The sequence below is a fragment of the Lathyrus oleraceus genome, chromosome 5 (assembly GCF_024323335.1).
Source record: "Lathyrus oleraceus cultivar Zhongwan6 chromosome 5, CAAS_Psat_ZW6_1.0, whole genome shotgun sequence".
Taxonomy (NCBI): Eukaryota; Viridiplantae; Streptophyta; class Magnoliopsida; order Fabales; family Fabaceae; genus Lathyrus; species Lathyrus oleraceus.
The window spans coordinates 399941073-399959059 of record NC_066583.1 but is presented as its reverse complement, the minus strand read 5'-3'; the positions used below and the strand labels follow the sequence as shown (position 1 = coordinate 399959059).

The 17987-nt window shown below is 26.4% G+C and overlaps 4 protein-coding genes across 4 annotated transcripts; 3 read left to right on the top strand and 1 right to left on the bottom strand.

Annotated features, from left to right (window-relative positions):
• Positions 1–3093: 3093 nt before the first annotated feature.
• LOC127081028 (uncharacterized) lies at positions 3094–4206 on the bottom strand. The gene has a single exon (XM_051021319.1). It carries the CDS (start codon positions 4204–4206, stop codon positions 3094–3096), a length of 1113 nt encoding a protein of 370 aa, XP_050877276.1.
• A 2054-nt stretch (positions 4207–6260) lies between these two features.
• Positions 6261–6853, top strand: LOC127081027 (non-specific lipid-transfer protein 1-like). The gene is made up of 2 exons (XM_051021318.1): positions 6261–6616; positions 6844–6853. The coding sequence occupies exons 1-2, from the start codon at positions 6261–6263 to the stop codon at positions 6851–6853; spliced, it is 366 nt and encodes a 121-aa protein (XP_050877275.1).
• Positions 6854–10358: 3505 nt separating this feature from the next.
• LOC127081026 (non-specific lipid-transfer protein 1-like) lies at positions 10359–10950 on the top strand. Its single transcript, XM_051021317.1, has 2 exons — positions 10359–10714; positions 10941–10950. The coding sequence occupies exons 1-2, from the start codon at positions 10359–10361 to the stop codon at positions 10948–10950; spliced, it is 366 nt and encodes a 121-aa protein (XP_050877274.1).
• Positions 10951–14474: 3524 nt separating this feature from the next.
• Positions 14475–15067, top strand: LOC127081025 (non-specific lipid-transfer protein 1). The gene is made up of 2 exons (XM_051021316.1): positions 14475–14830; positions 15058–15067. The coding sequence occupies exons 1-2, from the start codon at positions 14475–14477 to the stop codon at positions 15065–15067; spliced, it is 366 nt and encodes a 121-aa protein (XP_050877273.1).
• The last annotated feature ends 2920 nt before the right edge of the window (positions 15068–17987 follow it).

The window sequence follows — 17987 nt, the reverse complement described above, 5'->3', positions numbered from 1 at the left end:
TTCTATTGCCCGACCTCAAATAGTTGTGATTTCTACATAAGTCCAATTACGATTGCTTAACATAACGCTAAATTTGTGACATAAAAGGCATAAGCATTCTAGTTAGTGAGATTGTAAGTCTCCCCTCTTTCATGGTATTGTGTGGAAACTTGGCCTTCTTTCCTTCCTTTGGAAGATGTTTTGGTTCAAGGATTCATGCTTGTGATAAGTGGGTTGAGTGTTCTCCAAAGAATGTCTTGCAATGAAAAGCAAAAGAAAAACAATACTAACTTCTAACCTATTAACTACTAACTTTTAATTTCAAGCCTTTACTTTAATGCAATTTACTTTTAGCACTCTATTTAATTTGCCATTGTTTATGTTAATGCATTTTTTACTTTGTCCTTTTGGACCATATTGTGTGATATATTTTGTTTGTGTATACTTTGCTTGTTTGTATGGTCTTTGACCATTAATGTACATAATAACAACAAAAAAACCCTAAAAAACTTTTGTGTGGACTGTTGGCTTGATCTTGGGCAAATGGACTTAGAATCTAGGAAACCTTCCTTTGCTAAAGGACTTGGCCAATGCCAACTTGCTGAGGAATCAAGTGCTTGTAATTTGAAATTCATCTGATACATCTTTGAAGACCTCTCTAAGTTCATCTACAACATGATCATTGTGAAGCTGTTATTTTGAACCTGTGACTTGTGGAATTCATCTGTTACATGGGCTATTTTGGAGAAGATCATGGAATGGATAAGCTTGGATGTGGCCATCTTTATTTGATGCCTTTCTCTTTAAGATAATATAATTGTGCATTTGTGTGTTGCTTGATTCTAAAAATCCAAGGGAATTCTGGGTTTCTATTGACACTCTTGTCTATTGGATTGCTACCTATTTGGTCAGATCTTTTCAACTCTAAACTTTTAATTTTGTACATAGAATAGTCTCTTCATCTTTTACCTATTTCTTTAATTTCAAAATCTCTCCCTCCATTTTTCAAAATCTTCTTTGTGTGAACTACTTTTGTTCTAAACTTAGACCACTTTTGCAAAAAGATAGAAACTTTGGCCTTATGCCATTTCATTCTCAAACTTCTTTCCTTAAATCAAACTTGTAAATAGACTTAACTATACTTGACTTAAACTTTCAAAAAGCCAAAAAAGAACTAACTCATTCAAACCATTTTTGGGCCTTTGTGCCTTTCAAACATAATTTTTGTTAAAAAAAATACATCCATTTTGAAATTTGTATCACGAACTACGAGGTTTTGATCCCTCATTTTTATGTTGGTACGTAGGCACAAGGTCTTGTCAAACACAAAAATATAATTAATAAATTCTTTTCTCATCCCCCACTCTATTTGTTTGTAAACATCACTTTATACCAAGTACATATGCACACAAAAAGGGCTCCCTAGGAGTACCTAGGACACTTTGGGTGCTAACACCTTCCCTCTGTGTAACCAACCCCCTCACCTGTAATCTCTGACATTTTATTAATTTTGATTTGAAAACTTCTTACTATTAGGTTTTGTTCGTACTTTTACCCTTTTCCCTTGGAAACAATAAAAGCGCGGTGACGACTCTTGTCATTTGATCTCTAGCTTGTCGATAGCTTGATGATCATGAATTTCCCACTACACAAACACACTTACGTTTGGGGGCTACCAAGCCAGGAAGGAAAACCACTAAACAAAATTAGTTTAAAGAATCTCAGCAAACAACTTCAAGTTACAGTCTTTTCACCTAATCTCTACCCGTGTGATTTCTATCTAAGAACTCTTAGACATGAGACCTTACTCACTCCCCCTCAATCACAGCAGTGATACTAGAACAAATACCAAAAAGAAAGAAGACACACTTCAAGGACACACACTTGATCTTGCTTAAAAGCTTCAATCAAGTAGACAAATACACTCGTACTTCAAAGCTTAGAGTGGACAAATTACAACTCAAAAACTTAGTCAAATTCACACATCAACAAGATGGATGAATGGCTCACAATTCACAAATGCACATAAGACTAAAACCCTAGTACTCACTCACTTCACCGTTTGTGTTTTCTATCTCTAAAATAGGGTTTACATAGTCTTTAAATAGAATCTTTCTAAATGGGCCCGAGCAGCATGAAACCCTAATTCTATTTATTGCGTATTCCCTAAGAAATAACAGCGAATCATTCCTTTTCGGGAAACAAAATATTATGGCTTTAAATAGAATTACTCCTTGAATAATGCATGCAATCTCCACATAAGCACACAAAGACTTGCATGAAAAGCATAACAACAAAATACATAACATTTAAACTGAATGTTCTATATGCACATGTCGTAACATCGGGTCTGACATCTTGAATAAATCTTGCATAACTATATCAAACAACCTGCAGAAAGTTGATATCACATGTCAAGACTACAAGCATGACATCTTGTGATAACACTAAGTCTTACCAAAATTGATGCCAATTCATAGAACCAACAAACTCCCCCTTTGGCAAATTTTGGCTAAAACAAACAACAGATCACACGTTTACAAGAAATCAATCAGAGCATCAGTTCAGCAACAGAAGAAAACATACACACATCACTAGCAAAAATAGCAACTAGTAAACTCACAAGCACTTGCACATACAACACTAGCAAGAACCAACTAGCAAACATCAGGACACACAAGTGCTTGTACTCTCCCTCAAGTCCATGCAACTTCCCAGAACACAACAGCTCCCCCTTAAGCCAATCCACAACAAGCAACAACGACATTGCTTCACACAAACAGAACATAGAGAATTCTCCCCTTGTACCAAACAAATAAACACCAGAATTCTCCCCCTATATCAAACAAGCAGAGCAACAACAATACTACAGAGCTAAGCTAAGATACTCAGCTACATCTACAACTACTTCTCCCCCTTTTTAGCCAAAAGAGACCAAAGAGACAAAATCAATGTCTATCTAGTCATTAACAAAAATACCAGAAGTTAAAGAGTTACATCACCAAGTACATACACAACTGTAAGAATTCTGAGAAACAAACAAAAAAAAACACAAAGAAATCCACCAAAAAACCAAGAAAACCATCCAAACAAGAGGGACCAAAGCTAACACAGCTACTCAGTAGAGCTTGAGTTTGCAGCCTCTTTAGCAGCACCAGAATCAGAATTGCGACTCGCATCATCATTGTTAGCAGACCTCTCATTAGAGGTGTGGGCTTCAGCTTCTTCTTCATAGTTGACATTAGCATGTTCAACATTTTCACCCTCAGCCTGCTCCAAGCTTTCAATCAAGGCTTCCAAACATTGTTTTCTAGCTGTGGCTACCCTAATCCCTTCACCTAGCTCTTTGCATGTCTCCTTAAGCTCAGCAATTGCTCCAACGTTTGAGACTGGCCTCCTCATGGCAGATGTCATGACAATATCCTCGATATGACTGCCTTCAAAGAGTTTGTAGTGCATAGACAAAGCTGGTTTTCTCCTACTAGGTAAATCATTTGAGCACAGAATACCAGGATATTGATTCAAGATAATTCCACAGATCATATAGGGAAAGGCAATTGGTAGCTTAACTGCATTAGTAGTTGCATGCTTGATGATTTGATCAAACATATATCTACCATAGTCAAATTTCACTTTTGTCCTAACAACAAAAATAAACCTCCCAAGAGTATTAGCAATGGTGGAGATATGGTTGGTAGGTACCCAATTAGCAGCTCCTATTTTATGCAGGATAGCATACTTGATAGTCAACTTCCCAACAGGAAGATGCTTTTTGAAAGGCCAAGCTTTCACCTGTTTAGCTGTAATCTCCCTACAGACCTGATTGTCTGTAACCTCTAATTCTCCTGCACCCTCATTATTTCTTCCTAGAAAATTATTAATAACAGTAGGAGAGAATGTTATACACTTACCCATCACATACACCTTGCAGAACTCCTTGTTGTTCTTATCAGAAATATCCTCAGGAATATTAACAATAAATTCCTTAACTAAACCTTCGTAGCATTGAGAGAACCCAGCAACAGTCTTCAAAAGCCCAACAGCTTTTATCAGGTCCATGACCTCCTTGACATCAGCAACATCTTTTCCCAATTCCCTTTCCACAACTACCCTTCTCTGAATCACAAATTTCCACTTAGCAGCTCCATCCTCAAGATGGAAGGAGATGTTATCCAAATGAAACGCCGGTACTTTAAAAAAATCATAAATTATTTTATAATACGACATGATTTTTTTTAATGAGATTAAGTTTATACCTCTAAACAACAATGGTGTAGATGTTTACAAGAGTTAAATATTATAAATATAACCACTTCAATAGTTTCACACAACTTAACGAGAAGATTATGAAAAAAGTATTTCTACAATGTTATTACATGTATTCTTATACCATTTAAAACACTTAGTATTAAAAAGTAGTATATACACATATATGAAACTAATTAGAGCGTTTTAATTTTAATTTTATTTAAAAGATTTGGGTTGTTGGTCATGAAATACGAACAACGTGTGTCTTGATTATCACATGAAATCTAAACGGTGCTTAAAATAAAACAAGATAAAATAATATTAATCATAAATATGTTTGTTACATTACTTTAAATATTTTTTTTGTATGTTAATTTATAATAAATTTTCTAATTTTAAATATTTTACTGAAAAAAGATAATAACTTGTTCTTTTATACAAAAAATTATCAAATAAATTATTAAATAAATATGTTTCAACCATCTATATATTTTATTTTTTTAAATCGTGATTCATTATTTTAATTCAAATAATTTCATATGAGTGTTAAATTTTTTTTTAAAAGGTAGATAACCTATTTTTGCATGATGAATTTATTGAAACTTTAATATATTTTTCTATTTTCATTTTTATTATCATTTCATGATATTGATTTTGTATTTATTTTAAATTTCTTAATTTTTCATACAAATAATATTCCTACAAAAAGTAATAAATTTTTGAATCATATATATATTTTTGTAAAACCTATCCTTTACAAACTAATCATTAATCAGTTAAAGATCTTAAATAGGAAATGGTTACAATATCAATCAATAATTTAATTTCCATTTAAAAACGATTAGTTTTCAAACCTTTTACATTATTTTTAACAAACTGTATATTATAATTTTATTATAAAACAAAAATAAGACTTAAGAAAAAATAAAATTGAAAATACATTACAATGCAAGCTCGATTAAATTTACTATAAAGAAATATCGACTAGATAATTTGAATAAAACAACGAAAGTAAACCACGGTCATGTAAATCATATGTTGAATCTTGGATATAAACATTTTTTTCAATGAGTAAGATCGAAAATAAATTTACATACTCTTATAAAATCGACAAAAGGTAGAAAATTTTATTAATTAAGATAAAATTAATGGTCATATGAAATCCAATATGAAGAAATTTAAATGAGTATCTCTAGGTTAAAGCAGTAAGCTTTTTCAACAAAAATAAAAATTAAATACCCATAAATAAAATAAATTATGATCATTATTTTACTCTCCATTAAGGTTTATATCAAAAGATTAATTATAACCATTTTTGTTTCTTTCACTGTTAAAAAATAGAAATCTACTTTTGAAGTACTTAGTTTTGATTAAATATTTAAAGATGTACTTGCTTATTGATAAGAGCTATAATTTGGTACTCATTAATCAAAAAGTAAAATAACATTTGGTATAATAGTAAAATGGTTAATAGTTTGACTATTATTGTTATAAATTTTCTCATCTCTTATTTTAAATTATAAAGATGCAATAATTTATAATTTTAATCCTATTGAGTTTTAATTGCTTTAAATTATTTTGTTACTTTTCTTGTTTGAATTCTTATAAACCTTTTCAGAATTGTCTATTGATTTTCACTGATCTAATAATTTTAAATTAGAGTTCCGATCATGTGCAACACAAGGGAGAGTATAAAAATATAACTTTGACAAGATTTGTGAATCAAATATATTATTAAAATATTTAATAGTTAGAATTAAATATCTTAAAGATTATACTAATTTTGTACATTTAGTGATTATTGCGTATAAAAGTTCATAATTATTCCTATTATACAAATAAAAAGATAAATGAAATAATAAATTACTAATTAATCGTTACTTTAATAAACCAACATAGAAACAAAGAAGCCCCTAACAAATTACAATACAATGATATAGTACCATGCCTATAAATTAAGGCATACTGCGGAGATAAATCATTAACACATTCTACATAAAAATTATAAGCATACACATATTAAAATTATGATGATGGAGAAGAAATATGTTTCTCTTTTCATGGTTGTGATGGTTCTAGGAATGATGGTATCAAAATTTGAAGCACGTCAAATTGACGACATTACATGCCCCGAGGCTCTTTTGTCCTTGTTGCCATGTCTTCCCTTTTTGCAAGGAACTGGAGGTGCTACACCACCTAAAAACTGTTGTGATGGAGCAAATAGTTTAAATCAAAAGGCCAACACCACCCCGATTCGAAGGGATGTTTGCAATTGTCTCAAACCCGCAGCATCGAGATTTGGAGTTAAACCTGACAAATCAAAACAACTACCACAACTTTGTAACATTACTCTGTCGGTTCCTTTTGATCCTAGCATTGATTGCAACACGTAAGTAATATTTCTTCATAATACTTGATATAAAAATATGAGATGCATATTTTTTATAAGAGTTTAATGTTTGAGGTAAATATTTTTATTTTTTAAATTAAAATAAATGAAAATGTTTACGTCCTTATCGCCTAAAACATACGTCTCCTCCATGAAATCAACTATGCATAGTATTATTTGATTGAATATTTAAATAATTTTATAACCATTATTTGTTTTTTGTGCAGGGTTCAATAAATCTATTTCACGGGGACGGTGTTTATCGCAAAGATATATAAAATAATTGTATTAAGAAATTCTTAATTCCATTAGTATATGTATTTTCTCTTTTTACTTAAGTTGAAGTTGTCACTCTCGTGATGTATTTTTTAAAAATTATTTTGATTTAGTTATTCTCTTCTTCTTTTTGGCTATTGTCCAACACACCTAATAACTAGAAAAGATTAAAAAATAGTGTTAATTGTTAAAACTCATACATCCACATTTATGGTCTAATAGGTCATATACTAGCACTACAATTTTAAGCTTTTTAAGTTATTCTAGAAATTAAATCATAAAACTTGTTAACAAAGTCTCATTTAAATACGTGTTAAAAAAACTCAACCAAATAAAAAACTAATAAAATAAATTTAAACTAGGAACATATATTTTTGTAGATAAAACAACTAAATGATAGAAACTTAATAAAAAGATATTGTTTGTGTATAATATTTGTGCAATGATAATTTACATTGTTAATCAATTATATTTGTGAAACTGTTTAAACCATTTAAATTTAATATAATTACCTTTGAATTCATCTATAAGATTATTTTCGTGTTAATTTTCCCTTAATTCAAACCTATTTTTTTTATATTGAATCTATTTATTTCAAATAAAGGATATTATTATATATCTATCTTTTATGAGAAATCTTGTAGGACATAAACCAAACCTAGCAAAATAAATTTGTACATCCGGTTAGAACTACGTTTAAAATTAGTATTATCAACGACATATTATTGTAGTCCAAATATTTACCAATACGCACTATTCATTATTAACTTTTATGCGAAGGATTCCACCATCACTAGCTTGATGTTTTTGACTTAAAATTAAAATATAATTAGTTTTTTGAAGTTTTCCACTCTACATCTTATCATCCTAGTTGACTACATTTTCAAATATTTTATAATATATATATTATTATTTTTGCATCTTAGAATATCTTTTGATGGAATTTTTTAATAATATCATCTTCAACAGTTAAATAGAAGGTGTCCACTAAATCCTACAACAGGGAATTATATTTTCTATGTTTATATATGTTTTATGAATGGTAAGATTTAGATCTACATAGTTCTTTAAGATCTGTTTTTGAACAATCATCATAAAAAAATTGAACCACTCTTAACTTCTCCAATCACATCGATAACCATTTTTTTGATTTTAATCAAAAATTGAGTAATGTGGCTTGTTTTTGTAAGATATCTATATTGATATTTGTGATTTCAGGAACCAACATTTTGTTACTGATCTCAAGTCTAAGTGAGTCTTATTTAACTTATCCCTACATCATTTTAGTCATGTTGTTTTGACTTTTTTGTGATATATCAAATATAAATATTTTCCACAATATCATTCTCACCCGATTTCCCTCCCGACTACCTTGTTTATGATTAAAAAAATCATAAATTATTTTATAATACGACATGATTTTTTTTGAGATTAAGTTTATACCTCTAAACAACAATGGTGTAGATGTTATCAAGAGTTAAATATTATAAATATAACCACTTCAATAGTTTCACACGACTTAACGAGAAGATTATGAAAAAAAATATTTCTACAATGTTATTGCATGTATTCTTATACCATTTAAAACACTTAGTATTAAAAAGTAGTATATACACATATATGAAACTAATTAGAGCGTTTTAATTTTAATTTTATTTAAAAGATTTGGGTTGTTGGTCATGAAATACGAACAACGTGTGTCTTGATTATCACATGAATTCTAAACGGTGCTTAAAATAAAACAAGATAAAATAATATTAATCATAAATATGTTTGTTACATTACTTTAAATATTTTTTTGTATGTTAATTTATAATAAATTTTCTAATTTTAAATATTTTACTGAAAAAAGATAATAACTTGTTCTTTTATACAAAAAATTATCAAATAAATTATTAAATAAATATGTTTCAACCATCTATATATTTTATTTTTTTAAATCGTGATTCATTATTTTAATTCAAATAATTTCATATGAGTGTTAAATTGATTTTTTAAAAGGTAGATAACCTATTTTTGCATGATGAATTTATTGAAACTTTAATATTTTTTCTATTTTCATTTTTATTATCATTTCATGATATTGATTTTGTATTTATTTTAAATTTCTTAATTTTTCATACAAATAATATTCCTACAAAAAGTAATAAATTTTTGAATCATATAATATATTTTTGTAAAACCTATCCTTTACAAACTAATCATTAATCAGTTAAAGATCTTAAATAGGAAATGGTTACAATATCAATCAATAATTTAATTTCCATTTAAAAACGATTAGTTTTCAAACCTTTTACATTATTTTTAACAAACTGTATATTATAATTTTATTATAAAACAAAAATAAGACTTAAGAAAAATAAAATTGAAAATACATTACAATGCAAGCTCGATTAAATTTACTATAAAGAAATATCGACTAGATAATTTGAATAAAACAACGAAAGTAAACCACGGTCATGTAAATCATATGTTGAATCTTGGATATAAACATTTTTTTCAATGAGTAAGATCGAAAATAAATTTACATACTCTTATAAAATCGACAAAAGGTAGAAAATTTATTAATTAAGATAAAATTAATGGTCATATGAAATCCAATATGAAGAAATTTAAATGAGTATCTCTAGGTTAAAGCAGTAAGCTTTTTCAACAAAAATAAAAATTAAATACCCATAAATAAAATAAATTATGATCATTATTTTACTCTCCATTAAGGTTTATATCAAAAGATTAATTATAACCATTTTTGTTTCTTTCACTGTTAAAAAATAGAAATCTACTTTTGAAGTACTTAGTTTTGATTAAATATTTAAAGATGTACTTGCTTATTGATAAGAGCTATAATTTGGTACTCATTAATCAAAAAGTAAAATAACATTTGGTATAATAGTAAAATGGTTAATAGTTTGACTATTATTGTTATAAATTTTCTCATCTCTTATTTTAAATTATAAAGATGCAATAATTTATAATTTTAATCCTATTGAGTTTTAATTGCTTTAAATTATTTTGTTACTTTTCTTGTTTGAATTCTTATAAACCTTTTCAGAATTGTCTATTGATTTTCACTGATCTAATAATTTTAAATTAGAGTTCCGATCATGTGCAACACAAGGGAGAGTATAAAATATAACTTTGACAAGATTTGTGAATCAAATATATTATTAAAATATTTAATAGTTAGAATTAAATATCTTAAAGATTATACTAATTTTGTACATTTAGTGATTATTGCGTATAAAAGTTCATAATTATTCCTATTATACAAATAAAAAGATAAATGAAATAATAAATTACTAATTAATCGTTACTTTAATAAACCAACATAGAAACAAAGAAGCCCCTAACAAATTACAATACAATGATATAGTACCATGCCTATAAATTAAGGCATACTGCGGAGATAAATCATTAACACATTCTACATAAAAATTATAAGCATACACATATTAAAATTATGATGATGGAGAAGAAATATGTTTCTCTTTTCATGGTTGTGATGGTTCTAGGAATGATGGTATCAAAATTTGAAGCACGTCAAATTGACGACATTACATGCCCCGAGGCTCTTTTGTCCTTGTTGCCATGTCTTCCCTTTTTGCAAGGAACTGGAGGTGCTACACCACCTAAAAACTGTTGTGATGGAGCAAATAGTTTAAATCAAAAGGCCAACACCACCCCGATTCGAAGGGATGTTTGCAATTGTCTCAAACCCGCAGCATCGAGATTTGGAGTTAAACCTGACAAATCAAAACAACTACCACAACTTTGTAACATTACTCTGTCGGTTCCTTTTGATCCTAGCATTGATTGCAACACGTAAGTAATATTTCTTCATAATACTTGATATAAAAATATGAGATGCATATTTTTATAAGAGTTTAATGTTTGAGGTAAATATTTTTATTTTTTAAATTAAAATAAATGAAAATGTTTACGTCCTTATCGCCTAAAACATACGTCTCCTCCATGAAATCAACTATGCATAGTATTATTTGATTGAATATTTAAATAATTTTATAACCATTATTTGTTTTTTGTGCAGGGTTCAATAAATCTATTTCACGGGGACGGTGTTTATCGCAAAGATATATAAAATAATTGTATTAAGAAATTCTTAATTCCATTAGTATATGTATTTTCTCTTTTACTTAAGTTGAAGTTGTCACTCTCGTGATGTATTTTTTAAAAATTATTTTGATTTAGTTATTCTCTTCTTCTTTTTGGCTATTGTCCAACACACCTAATAACTAGAAAAGATTAAAAAATAGTGTTAATTGTTAAAACTCATACATCCACATTTATGGTCTAATAGGTCATATACTAGCACTACAATTTTAAGCTTTTTAAGTTATTCTAGAAATTAAATCATAAAACTTGTTAACAAAGTCTCATTTAAATACGTGTTAAAAAAACTCAACCAAATAAAAAACTAATAAAATAAATTTAAACTAGGAACATATATTTTTGTAGATAAAACAACTAAATGATAGAAACTTAATAAAAAGATATTGTTTGTGTATAATATTTGTGCAATGATAATTTACATTGTTAATCAATTATATTTGTGAAACTGTTTAAACCATTTAAATTTAATATAATTACCTTTGAATTCATCTATAAGATTATTTTCGTGTTAATTTCCCTTAATTCAAACCTATTTTTTTTATATTGAATCTATTTATTTCAAATAAAGGATATTATTATATATCTATCTTTTATGAGAAATCTTGTAGGACATAAACCAAACCTAGCAAAATAAATTTGTACATCCGGTTAGAACTACGTTTAAAATTAGTATTATCAACGACATATTATTGTAGTCCAAATATTTACCAATACGCACTATTCATTATTAACTTTTATGCGAAGGATTCCACCATCACTAGCTTGATGTTTTTGACTTAAAATTAAAATATAATTAGTTTTTGAAGTTTTCCACTCTACATCTTATCATCCTAGTTGACTACATTTTCAAATATATTTTATAATATATATATTATTATTTTTGCATCTTAGAATATCTTTTGATGGAATTTTTTAATAATATCATCTTCAACAGTTAAATAGAAGGTGTCCACTAAATCCTACAACAGGGAATTATATTTTCTATGTTTATATATGTTTTATGAATGGTAAGATTTAGATCTACATAGTTCTTTAAGATCTGTTTTTGAACAATCATCATAAAAAAATTGAACCACTCTTAACTTCTCCAATCACATCGATAACCATTTTTTTGTTTTTAATCAAAAATTGAGTAATGTGGCTTGTTTTTGTAAGATATCTATATTGATATTTGTGATTTCAGGAACCAACATTTTGTTACTGATCTCAAGTCTAAGTGAGTCTTATTTAACTTATCCCTACATCATTTTAGTCATGTTGTTTTGACTTTTTTGTGATATATCAAATATAAATATTTTCCACAATATCATTCTCACCCGATTTCCCTCCCGACTACCTTGTTTATGATTAAAAAAATCATAAATTATTTTATAATACGACATGATTTTTTTTAATGAGATTAAGTTTATACCTCTAAACAACAATGGTGTAGATGTTATCAAGAGTTAAATATTATAAATATAACCACTTCAATAGTTTCACACGACTTAACGAGAAGATTATGAAAAAAAATATTTCTACAATGTTATTGCATGTATTCTTATACCATTTAAAACACTTAGTATTAAAAAGTAGTATATACACATATATGAAACTAATTAGAGCGTTTTAATTTTTAATTTTATTTAAAAGATTTGGGTTGTTAGTCATGAAATACGAACAATGTGTGCCTTGATTATCACATGAAATCTAAACGGTGCTTAAAATAAAACAAGATAAAATAATATTAATCATAAATATGTTTGTTACATTACTTTAAATATTTTTTTGTATGTTAATTTATAATAAATTTTCGAATTTTAAATATTTTACTGAAAAAAGATAATAACTTGTTCTTTTATACAAAAAATTATCAAATAAATTATTAAATAAATATGTTTCAACCATCTATATATTTTATTTTTTTAAATCGTGATTCATTATTTTAATTCAAATAATTTCATATGAGTGTTAAATTGATTTTTTTTGAAAGGTAGATAACCTATTTTTGCATGATGAATTTATTGAAACTTTAATATATTTTTCTATTTTCATTTTTATTATCATTCCATGATATTGATTTTGTATTTATTTTAAATTTCTTAATTTTTCATACAAATAATATTCCTACAAAAAGTAATAAATTTTTGAATCATATAATATATTTTTGTAAAACCTATCCTTTACAAACTAATCATTAATCAGTTAAAGATCTTAAATAGGAAATGGTTACAATATCAATCAATAATTTAATTTCCATTTAAAAACGATTAGTTTTCAAACCTTTTACATTATTTTTAACAAACTGTATATTATAATTTTATTATAAAACAAAAATAAGACTTAAGAAAAAATAAAATTGAAAATACATTACAATGCAAGCTCGATTAAATTTACTATAAAGAAATATCGACTAGATAATTTGAATAAAACAACGAAAGTAAACCACGGTCATGTAAATCATATGTTGAATCTTGGATATAAACATTTTTTTCAATGAGTAAGATCGAAAATAAATTTACATACTCTTATAAAATCGACAAAAGGTAGAAAATCTTATTAATTAAGATAAAATTAATGGTCATATGAAATCCAATATGAAGAAATTTAAATGAGTATCTCTAGGTTAAAGCAGTAAGCTTTTTCAACAAAAATAAAAATTTAATACCCATAAATAAAATAAATTATGATCATTATTTTACTCTCCATTAAGGTTTATTAAGGTTTATATCAAAAGATTAATTATAACCATTTTTGTTTCTTTCACTGTTAAAAAATAGAAATCTACTTTTGAAGTACTTAGTTTTGATTAAATATTTAAAGATGTACTTGCTTATTGATAAGAGCTATAATTTGGTACTCATTAATCAAAAAGTAAAATAACATTTGGTATAATAGTAAAATGGTTAATAGTTTGACTATTATTGTTATAAATTTTCTCATCTCTTATTTTAAATTATAAAGATGCAATAATTTATAATTTTAATCCTATTGAGTTTTAATTGCTTTAAATTATTTTGTTACTTTTCTTGTTTGAATTCTTATAAACCTTTTCAGAATTGTCTATTGATTTTCACTGATCTAATAATTTTAAATTAGAGTTCCGATCATGTGCAACACAAGGGAGAGTATAAAAATATAACTTTGACAAGATTTGTGAATCAAATATATTATTAAAATATTTAATAGTTAGAATTAAATATCTTAAAGATTATACTAATTTTGTACATTTAGTGATTATTGCATATAAAAGTTCATAATTATTCCTATTATACAAATAAAAAGATAAATGAAATAATAAATTACTAATTAATCGTTACTTTAATAAACCAACCTAGAAACAAAGAAGCCCCTAACAAATTACAATACAATGATATAGTACCATGCCTATAAATTAAGGCATACTGCGGAGATAAATCATTAACACATTCTACATAAAAATTATAAGCATACACATATTAAAATTATGATGATGGAGAAGAAATATGTTTCTCTTTTCATGGTTGTGATGGTTCTAGGAATGATGGTATCAAAATTTGAAGCACGTCAAATTGACGACATTACATGCCCCGAGGCTCTTTTGTCCTTGTTGCCATGTCTTCCCTTTTTGCAAGGAACTGGAGGTGCTACACCACCTAAAAACTGTTGTGATGGAGCAAATAGTTTAAATCAAAAGGCCAACACCACCCCGATTCGAAGGGATGTTTGCAATTGTCTCAAACCCGCAGCATCGAGATTTGGAGTTAAACCTGACAAATCAAAACAACTACCACAACTTTGTAACATTACTCTGTCGGTTCCTTTTGATCCTAGCATTGATTGCAACACGTAAGTAATATTTCTTCATAATACTTGATATAAAAATATGAGATGCATATTTTTTATAAGAGTTTAATGTTTGAGGTAAATATTTTTATTTTTTAAATTAAAATAAATGAAAATGTTTACGTCCTTATCGCCTAAAACATACGTCTCCTCCATGAAATCAACTATGCATAGTATTATTTGATTGAATATTTAAATAATTTTATAACCATTATTTGTTTTTTGTGCAGGGTTCAATAAATCTATTTCACGGGGACGGTGTTTATCGCAAAGATATATAAAATAATTGTATTAAGAAATTCTTAATTCCATTAGTATATGTATTTTCTCTTTTTACTTAAGTTGAAGTTGTCACTCTCGTGATGTATTTTTTAAAAATTATTTTGATTTAGTTATTCTCTTCTTCTTTTTGGCTATTGTCCAACACACCTAATAACTAGAAAAGATTAAAAAATAGTGTTAATTGTTAAAACTCATACATCCACATTTATGGTCTAATAGGTCATATACTAGCACTACAATTTTAAGCTTTTTAAGTTATTCTAGAAATTAAATCATAAAACTTGTTAACAAAGTCTCATTTAAATACGTGTTAAAAAAACTCAACCAAATAAAAAACTAATAAAATAAATTAAACTAGGAACATATATTTTTGTAGATAAAACAACTAAATGATAGAAACTTAATAAAAAGATATTGTTTGTGTAAATATTTGTGCAATGATAATTTACATTGTTAATCAATTATATTTGTGAAACTGTTTAAACCATTTAAATTTAAATATATTACCTTTGAATTCATCTATAAGATTATTTTCGTGTTAATTTTCCCTTAATTCAAACCTATTTTTTTTATATTGAATCTATTTATTTCAAATAAAGGATATTATTATATATCTATCTTTTATGAGAAATCTTGTAGGACATAAACCAAACCTAGCAAAATAAATTTGTACATCCGGTTAGAACTACGTTTAAAATTAGTATTATCAACGACATATTATTGTAGTCCAAATATTTACCAATACGCACTATTCATTATTAACTTTTATGCGAAGGATTCCACCATCACTAGCTTGATGTTTTTGACTTAAAATTAAAATATAATTATTTTTTGAAGTTTTCCACTCTACATCTTATCATCCTAGTTGACTACATTTTCAAATATATTTTATAATATATATATTATTATTTTTGCATCTTAGAATATCTTTTGATGGAATTTTTTAATAATATCATCTTCAACAGTTAAATAGAAGGTGTCCACTAAATCCTACAACAGGGAATTATATTTTCTATGTTTATATATGTTTTATGAATGGTAAGATTTAGATCTACATAGTTCTTTAAGATCTGTTTTTGAACAATCATCATAAAAAAATTGAACCACTCTTAACTTCTCCAATCACATCGATAACCATTTTTTTGTTTTTAATCAAAAATTGAGTAATGTGGCTTGTTTTTGTAAGATATCTATATTGATATTTGTGATTTCAGGAACCAACATTTTGTTACTGATCTCAAGTCTAAGTGAGTCTTATTTAACTTATCCCTACATCATTTTAGTCATGTTGTTTTGACTTTTTTGTGATATATCAAATATAAATATTTTCCACAATATCATTCTCACCCCGATTTCCCTCCCGACTACCTTGTTTATGATTAAAAAAATCATAAATTATTTTATAATACGACATGATTTTTTTTAATGAGATTAAGTTTATACCTCTAAACAACAATGGTGTAGATGTTATCAAGAGTTAAATATTATAAATATAACCACTTCAATAGTTTCACACGACTTAACGAGAAGATTATGAAAAAAAATATTTCTACAATGTTATTGCATGTATTCTTATACCATTTAAAACACTTAGTATTAAAAAGTAGTATATACACATATATGAAACTAATTAGAGCGTTTTAATTTTAATTTTATTTAAAAGATTTGGGTTGTTGGTCATGAAATACGAACAACGTGTGTCTTGATTATCACATGAAATCTAAACGGTGCTTAAAATAAAACAAGATAAAATAATATTAATCATAAATATGTTTGTTACATTACTTTAAATATTTTTTTTGTATGTTAATTTATAATAAATTTTCTAATTTTAAATATTTTACTGAAAAAAGATAATAACTTGTTCTTTTATACAAAAAATTATCAAATAATTATTAAATAAATATGTTTCAACCATCTATATATTTTATTTTTTTAAATCGTGATTCATTATTTTAATTCAAATAATTTCATATGAGTGTTAAATTGATTTTTTAAAAGGTAGATAACCTATTTTTGCATGATGAATTTATTGAAACTTTAATATATTTTTCTATTTTCATTTTTATTATCATTTCATGATATTGATTTTGTATTTATTTTAATTTCTTAATTTTCATACAAATAATATTCCTACAAAAAGTAATAAATTTTTGAATCATATAATATATTTTTGTAAAACCTATCCTTTACAAACTAATCATTAATCAGTTAAAGATCTTAAATAGGAAATGGTTACAATATCAATCAATAATTTAATTTCCATTTAAAAACGATTAGTTTTCAAACCTTTTACATTATTTTTAACAAACTGTATATTATAATTTTATTATAAAACAAAAATAAGACTTAAGAAAAAATAAAATTGAAAATACATTACAATGCAAGCTCGATTAAATTTACTATAAAGAAATATCGACTAGATAATTTGAATAAAACAACGAAAGTAAACCACGGTCATGTAAATCATATGTTGAATCTTGGATATAAACATTTTTTTCAATGAGTAAGATCGAAATAAATTTACATACTCTTATAAAATCGACAAAAGGTAGAAAATCTTATTAATTAAGATAAATTAATGGTCATATGAAATCCAATATGAGAAAAATTTAAATGAGTATCTCTAGTTAAAGCAGTAAGCTTTTTCAACAAAATAAAAATTTAATACCCATAAATAAAATAAATTATGATCATTATTTTACTCTCCATTAAGGTTTATATCAAAAGATTAATTATAACCATTTTGTTTCTTTCACTGTTAAAAAATAGAAATCTACTTTTGAAGTACTTAGTTTTGATTAAATATTTAAAGATGTACTTGCTTATTGATAAGAGCTATAATTTGGTACTCATTAATCAAAAAGTAAAATAACAT